General features: G+C 34.6%; 1 protein-coding gene across 1 annotated transcript; it reads right to left on the bottom strand.

Moving 5' to 3' along the window:
• Positions 1-7,210: 7,210 nt before the first annotated feature.
• On the bottom strand, positions 7,211-8,554 carry LOC107479734 (putative RING-H2 finger protein ATL69). The gene is made up of 2 exons (XM_016099844.3): positions 8,160-8,554; positions 7,211-7,774 (listed from the first exon to the last, which is right to left on the bottom strand). The coding sequence occupies exons 1-2, from the start codon at positions 8,473-8,475 to the stop codon at positions 7,323-7,325; spliced, it is 768 nt and encodes a 255-aa protein (XP_015955330.1). The 5' UTR covers positions 8,476-8,554; the 3' UTR covers positions 7,211-7,322.
• Positions 8,555-8,560: the final 6 nt, after the last annotated feature.

Below are 8,560 nucleotides of genomic sequence, written 5' to 3' on the forward strand. Positions count from 1 at the left end.
CCCTTCACTACCACCCATCGTACAATTGCGTGTTTGGCCTGATGGCGGAACGGGGTAAGTATTACGTTCAATGCTCACGTATTTTTTGTTTATGGTTATCGCTGAAAGTACTTGAATCATTTCCAGTGTAGTTGATTTAGGTTAGAATGTTGGTTATTATTTTCTAGTTTTAATGATTATGGTTCCTGTTATTGCTAAAAGTTCTTGAAAATTGATTCCTGTTTAGTGAATTTAGGTTGATTTGGAATGCTAGTTAATGATTTCTAGTTTTAATGATATGGTTTCTATTATTGTTGAAAGTTCCTAAAAATTTATTCCTGTTTAGTGGATTTAGGTTGATTTGGATGGATTCACCAGCAGGCGAAGGAGTTTAACGATTATTGGGAGAGGTATCAGGAGATCCTCACCTACGCGACATCTACCGATGAAGTCAGGCTAGAGTTTAGGGAGTCGCTAGAGCGGATGCAGCGTATGGAGGTTCAGATGGAAGTGTACCAGGCACAGATGTGCCGGTAGCATCGACCCTGCTGATGGTAGCACCATTGCTGGTGGCCCACGGACATCGCCATCTTCTGCGCTGTCGACTCAGGGCCACATGACGACGACGACGACGACTACCTGGATTTATAGATATTAGTTTTTTTATTTATTGTTTCATTGTATTTATTTGATGTACCTGACTTTTAACTTATTTTATCATTGTATTATTTATTTAAATAAAAATTCTTCATTATTTATGAATTGACTACTAATTGTGAGAAAAAATATAAATTTAAAATTAAAATTGAGCATTAATTTTAATATTTTTTTAAAAAAATTGACATCACTGTCAAAATTACTGTTGGAATCATCCGACGGTAATATGGCACGGAACAACATTTTTGGCGCCAACATTACCATCGGAAATATCTGCTGGTAACCAATTGGTTTTTCGAGCTGGTTATCCGTCACAAAATTCGACGGTAATTACCATCGGACATAAAATATCTAACAGTAAATATTTACCAGCGATGGTTATACTGTCCGATTGTTTCTGATAGAAAATCTGACGGTGAATTGATTACATTGGATTTATTTGACAAATCTGACAGTAAATCTGATGGTACTCGTGATTGCCTATACACCGCATTTCACTAAATCGTGTTACCATTGAAAAATTCTGACGAAATATCTGACACTAACTTTGGCATTGATAAATTTAATTTTCATGCCTCTATTTACCATCGGATTTAGTTACGAGATTTAAAATCCGACGATAACCTTTTTAAGAGATGAATTTTCACACTTAACTATCAAAAAATCTGCCACTAAATTTGCCGGTAACGTCCATCGTTAAATCCAACAGTATTCAACGCATTTTTTATAGTGCTCCAATGGAATCGTTGATTGAACAAATCAATGGGTAGATTTGAAATTCAGATCTAAACTGTAATCTCTTTTACTAATTGTTTAGATGATAAAAAGAAAGGTCTCCATTGCTGAACAATAAGATAATGCCTGGCTATCTTCCAAGGTCCTCCTGTAATGCATGAGTGTAATCTTCCTCATCTAAAAAATGAACAAGAAAATGGTCTCGATCCATATCAATGACATTTATATTTCCTTTTCTTACCCAATCCTTTTCAAACGTTGTTCTATGAAGCCTAATTCCACTCTTTTTCCTAGGACTTTCATGATCAAAGCTGTCTTCCATGGTTTGCACCATTCTTCGAATTTCTCTTTAGTCACTTTAATGATTGGACAAGGATCAATGGGTTTGTCCTCTTCGTTATTCTCCGTAGTATCTTTGTACCATCAATTTTCAGATTCTTGGATATGCTCATCAATGTCCTCCTCAGATTCTCAACCTCATGAGTTAGGACCAATTGGTTTCATCAAGGAATCCTTGTATAATACCCTTGGTTCCTTCCTGGGCGAAAGTTAGGGGTGGCAATAGGGCGGGTAGGGGCGGGTATCAGACCTCGCCCTGCTTCTACCCGCAGGTAGTAAAAAGTTAAACCCAAACTTGTCCCTGCGGATACCCTTCCCGCTTTTACCCGCCCCTATAATTATTAAAATCCAACAAATAAAATTAAATTTTAAAATTTATATAACTATAATTACATACATAACATAAGTTAAAATAAAAATTTAAATGTGATACAATATTATTAATCATTTTACTAATTATTTTACATATATTACATATACCACACAGAGTCTTATGCTTAAGTCATAAAACAGAGGTGGCGAGGTATTACGACCTATAAAATAAAATTTAGTACGTATAGTATTGCAAAAGTGGTCATAACTAGGAGCCTGTGAAGAAAAGTGGGTAAAATAAGACCGCCAAATCAAAAGCGCAACACTCCGATCGATGACGTAAACAAACAGATAGAGATTAAGCTAAAGCAAAGAGATATACAAAAGAGTGCCAAAATACATATATCAAGACTCGGGACTCGACTTGCGAAGATAACCGGTCCGAGCATACAGTATACATACATATATAGTAAGAAAATCCGAAAAGACAACCCAAAAGACATTACGCAAATCCTGTTTCTCCAAAATAACCTCTAAGAGGAGTCAATACAGTATACATATATATATATATATATACACATGGGTGAATATAAGAATCTAACAAGTATAAAATGATCAAAATAAAACCCAAAAGTTAAGGATCTCCGCCAAAAGGAAGTCTCCAGCACACCTCAGCGAGGAGCCTCACGACCTGCATCTAAAAACCACAAAAATCCGCATGGGTGAGAACCGGAGATTCTCAGCATGGTAATAGTGCCCAAATATCTAACATGTTATATCCTGAAAAAGCCGAAGGCAATCCTAAAACTTCTCAATTATAATCAAAGTGTATAAATATAACTGAACCATAACAAATGTAAAAAATCATAATATCAACAATTCAATTCAGCATATATGCATTAAATCACAGCCATACATTAATGTTCATCTCAGCCTTCCGCCTTTTCAATTCATAGTACATAATCAACCATAATCACCATCATACACCGCCATTCGGCTTATAACATGCTCAGCCATTCGGTTCATCTCATATACAGCACTCCACCACCCTCCTCAACTACTCATATCATCATCATTCATCATATTCATCATAACATCCCTTTTTTTCACCCACAAATTACCCTCTTCCCTAGCCTTCTCACAATCACTAGGCGTTTTATACCAATTTATGGTTTAACGGGTGAATTCGGGGGTTTATAAGCGTGAAATAACATCTCGGAAGGTTACGAGCTTGTTGGGAATGTGAAGAGGTTGAAAACAAAGTTTTATAAATGAACTGGGTCGCGTGCGTACGCACAGGGGTGTGCGTGCGCACGCCCAGAAATATTTTTAAATGTGTGCGTACGCATAGAAAGCAAAATCTTCAGGGTGGGGCGCACGCACAACGTGTGCTAGCGCCACCACCAGTATGCCATTTCCAACGTGTGCGTGCGCACAGGCTTGTGCATACGTACAGCTCGCAATCCTTCATTGGTTGCGCGTGCGCACAGGGCATGCTAGGGTCTTGTCTTTGCCTGTGGGTACGCACAAGACTGTGCGTATGCACAGGACCAAATTTTTGCCGAGTGTGCATGCACACCGGGCTGTGCATGCACACACAAACCAGAAATCACAAATTCTGCAGAAATTACAGAATTAAGATTTTTAACCCAAATTTCCAACGATCATATCTCCTTCCACAAAATTTGTATTTCCACCAAATTTAAACCATTTTAAAGTTTATAAAATTATCTTTCCATTGATATTAAAATAATCAAATTTCAAAAACAAATGCTCAAGATATGATTTGTTGAAGTTCGTCAAAATTCCAATTTTCACCAAAACTTATAAACTCCCGATTTAAGACATACACTTACCAATTCATACCAAATCAGTTCAACACTCAACCATTCCAACTCTCCATCATCCCCAAACCCCTTTCAATCATCAACCCACCATATTTAACCATATCTCACATCATAATCAATATTTCATTACTCAATTCAATACTCATCCTTCCCTTTCTCAATTTCCAAAATAACAACCAATTTCATCAATCACCATATATTTTCACATATCAATATCATACTCAAAAGCATGCTCATCAACAAGAGCTTCAACCTTTCCATCAATTAGACATATCAATCCATATATCCATACAACATCACATACTTTACCAACCATCATCATCATCACTCATATATTCCACGCAATTCACATCATCCAAGCAATTACATCAACATCTCACAATCCACCAAAAATGTATACATACTAATACAAGTCACATCATCCATTAATCACATCAATAATTCCAAATCCTATCCTAGGGCCACTAGCATACATTTTCACAACCACATTATATTTTAGATACAGAAAACCGAAACCATACCTTGGCCGATTCCCGTTTCTCCCGGAACACTTAGATTTCCACCTTTCAAGGTTCTCAAAGCCTCAATAACAGATCTCCAAGCACCAAATTCCTTTCCAAGCTTTTCAAAACTACTGATCAAGCTCCAATACGCATATACATAAAGCCTAAGCCATTAATATCACATCAAAACACAATAACTCAATATCCAATACCTCAAATTCAATATTCTTACTAGGGTTTAAGGTCTCTTACCTTACCCAAGGATCAAGGGAGCAAGAACAAGCCTTCTCGTCAAGCTAATTTTATTCTATAATACAAAGGAGTTCAAAATCTCAACATTTTGCCTAAAAAACTCGAAAATCAAGGATGGGAATTCAAAGAAGAAAACTTAGATTACCTCAAGATTGCTTGTATGAGTTTTGTAGCGCTCGACGCTACGATCGCGTGGCCACAAACGGTGCGTCAATCGGATCTCCGGATAAAAAGTTATCAACCATGGAAGATTGAGATGAATAAGAACAAGGGTTTCAATCTCCCCCCCCCTCTTCCTTTCTTTGTTTCCAGCGCGTGTGTGTTTGTTTTAGGGAGAAGAGAGCTGAGCTCTCATTAATAAATGAGGCTTGGCTGGGCCTTGGGCCCAACTTGGGTCCGATTGGTCTAGTTTGGCCCGTTCGGCCCAATTTTGGGCCGATTTTTTTAAAATTAATGTCGAAATTCTCTTTTTGAATTTCTCTTCCACATTAGGCCATAAAAACCTCATTTTTCACTTTCTATAATATATTTTAATTTATGAGTTAATTAGCCACAAATTAACCAGATTTTAGAACAGATAATTACCCGTCCTAAGCGGGTATAAGCGGAATAAATACCCACGGATTTGGGTAGTGTTGTCACTCCTAGTCAGAATCTTCTACGGGTTGATTAAGATCAATTTTCTCTTGAGATTTGACTTTCTTAGTGCGTTGTAGCAAATTCTCTTTTGAGGAGAGAACCCTATAAGAAAGTTTCAACATAACGTTCTAAAATTATATTCACAATTAGTTAGTTTAGTCTGAATTTATAATAGGATAATGATATTATTAATCAAGGAATGATATATTTACTCCTTTTTAATATGGATTTATAAAAAAGAAACTACACTAATTTAAAAAAATAAAAATATAAGAAATTAATTTTTAGTTAGCTAACCAATTTCAGATATTCGGTTTATAATTTAGGATTTAGAATTAAAAGTTAATTTAAAAACTATTTAATAAAAAAAAGATTAAAATAAAAAAGATTTAAAAATTATTTTTATTTAAAATTCAATTCCATGATTTAGAATAACTATAGTATATTAATAGAATGAATTTAATTCATTAGTTTACAATAATTTTTAGGACAAATGATTAAAATAAATTATTTGAGCATTAAATTTATCCAAAATATTTGTATAATGCATACACAAATGTAATTTTTTAATAAACTATATAAATCAGAAAGAGGCTACAAATTCCAATTAATCATAAACTGCTACACCCTCCAACCATTTACTTTGGAAATGAAATGGCTAAAAACCGACAGGAGCTCCAGTTTCTGTGTATTCGTCAAATGGACATTAACCAAGTGAGTCTTTCTGTGAACAGAAGTCGGAAGAACCACCTGCTCCAGTTCCATTGGCAACAAACAATAATGTGCTCGCTCCATCTATAACTTCCCGATTTGAGTATGTTGAAAATGTCCAATCGTCTGAGGTAAACTCTGGAGGTTCTCAGGTAATTGGTTACGTTGCTCCGCCAAAGTCATCAAGCTTTTTGTCTGACTTCGGAATGGATAGTGGCTTTTTAAAGAAAGCTGGCCCTAGCTCCTCAAAAGTGCAAGTAAGCTATATGATTGCAACTTTTGTACATCCAGTATAACTAACAGTCAGTCTTAATGGAAAAAAAAAAGCCATGTATGTTTTTCTGATAGAATATTAAGTTTATTTATGATTCCTTTTAAAGTTTGAATCTTGGTCCCTGGTGCTTCATAGTTTTAATAAAGATTCAAATTCATGGAGCAAAATTTAGTTACTGCAGTCATGGATGGTAGCTGTTATAGCAGGGGAACTTTCAATCATTTCATTAAAACTATGATTGTATATTGATGAAACCAGTAGGGGGTATGTGTGTTCTGATTGCATATATTTCTTAATGGTAATGCAAAAAGAATTATCAAATGTGGCGGTTTATGTTCAATTGGATTTCGGGACCCTCTCGCGATTTATAGTTTATTGAAAAATTGCATTAGGCTATGGAATATACAAAAATTGTATCTAGATAAATTTGACACTCAAATAATTTATTTTAGTCATTTGTCCTAAATTTTTATATGAAATTAAATTTATTTTATAATTTTATTTTTGACAAAGTTATTTTATTAATTGTAAATAAGAATATTTTAAATATTTGACATATTGAATTTGAAGGGTGTGAGAATTGATTTAAAAATTAGATTCTTTATGGTCTAATTTACCAATAAAAAAAATGAAAATTAGAATTCTCAAAAAAATTCAAATGATTTATTTTTAGTTGTTTTAAAGTAAGAAAAAGAATTTAACTCTTGAGTGAATTCTAAATATTTATAATTTAGAATCTATAATTTAAAATAAATAAAATAATTTTAAAAATATTAGTTGGTGTTAGACGAGAAAAAATAGTTATCTAACACTACTCCATAAAAATGATGATTGCAGAATTTTTCTTATATCCCTCTTTCATTCATTTTTTTTTTTTTAATAAAATAAGTGATATTTTTTATTTTTTATATTTATCCGTTACTTTTAATCTCAAAATTAAAAGTGTATAACCTTCACTAGTGTGAGTATAAGTGTAGGAATTTTGTATAGATAGAAACTTCCACCGAAATAAAAGAATGTATAGTACATTGTGATCGTGTCTAACAAAGTTATTAGAAATACAATGGGGAAATCCTAATAAGTGGGAGATGCAGGTATAGACGGGGTTAATGATGCAACAGATCTTTCAGGTAAATTGCGACACAGAGGACAAGTAGCATTCATCTTCAGCCATCCATCTATACAATTGGCATGAAAATAATGATTGCATTCAGGTATGGTCCTCAAGGTCTCCTTGGGCTGGTATTCACAGAGACATATGGAACAAAGATTGTCATTAGGCTTAGGCAATCGCCCACTTTCACCAAGAAGGGTTTTGGGGTATTTTTCTATGCTAGCAGCATCCAATCCCATGATTTGAGCAGGAAGACGCGGTAAAATTATGGTCGAAAAATCACTTCTTGATAGCCTCTGTTGCTCATGTGTCTTCATCTTGGCGTAGAACAAATATGCAAGCGCAATAATACACAAGGCTCCAGGTATTCCTAAGCCCATACCTAAACCGTACTTGGTTTTCCTCGAAAGACCTACAAAGCAAAAAACAATTTAAAATTATAACAAAAAATACATTTATTAAAATTAGTCACTTTACGTAATTTAATTTATTTTTAATGTTTATTTATATTTTATATTATTAATAGCTAATTTTAGTAAACATAGTTGAATATAATTATTCTTTTTAATTAAAAAAAAGTAATACAAGAGAACTAATTGTTAATAATAAATTGTCAAACAAATTCACTAAAGATAAATTTTTGTTCAGATTGAATTTTAAATATTTTTTTAATTGAGTTTTGAATGGTTTTATTTTTAGGAGTTTTTAATTTTTTTTCCTTTGTTTTAATGTTAAGTGTCATGTTGGTTCTGAAGGCTTTTTCGTTAAGTAATCATAAGAAACTGTAATGGACATACCTTGAAGTTGAGTGGGAAGATCGTAACAACCAACATGAAAAGCAGTGTCCCGAAGCGTTGGCCCAACGAACCCACACCGTCCTCCACGTGCCTCGCAACTTCCGCAATTTGGGTTATCCCATTCCAACTTTATGTCAGAATAGTAATCCGTCCAAAACAGCCACGGAAAACCGGCAACCGGGATCATAGCCCACGATATGACGTGGCACAGCGACGTCCACGGCGTTGGAAACGGCGGATTCGACAAGATCGCCACCACCGAAGATTTGCTACTACTATTAAACCCTGAGTTCAAACAGGGTATTGGTTGTACCATAGACAAAGCGGTTAAATTTGAAGGGCATCTGAGGAAGGTGTAGTTGACATGCGAGTAAGCAGAGCTTAATTGGAAGGGTGAGCGT

The sequence above is a fragment of the Arachis duranensis genome, chromosome 3 (assembly GCF_000817695.3).
Source record: "Arachis duranensis cultivar V14167 chromosome 3, aradu.V14167.gnm2.J7QH, whole genome shotgun sequence".
In the NCBI taxonomy this organism is placed as follows: Eukaryota; Viridiplantae; Streptophyta; class Magnoliopsida; order Fabales; family Fabaceae; genus Arachis; species Arachis duranensis.

What these genes read in the sequence shown, in the direction of transcription:
- LOC107479734 (XM_016099844.3), bottom strand. Translation starts at nt 8,475, where the DNA reads ATGGTACAACCAATACCCTGTTTGAACTCAGGGTTTAATAGTAGTAGC. An exon ending in TCTTCCCACTCAACTTCAAG is followed by an intron (nt 7,775 to 8,159) that starts GTATGTCCATTA and finishes TTTGCTTTGTAG; the next exon opens with GTCTTTCGAGGAAAACCAAG.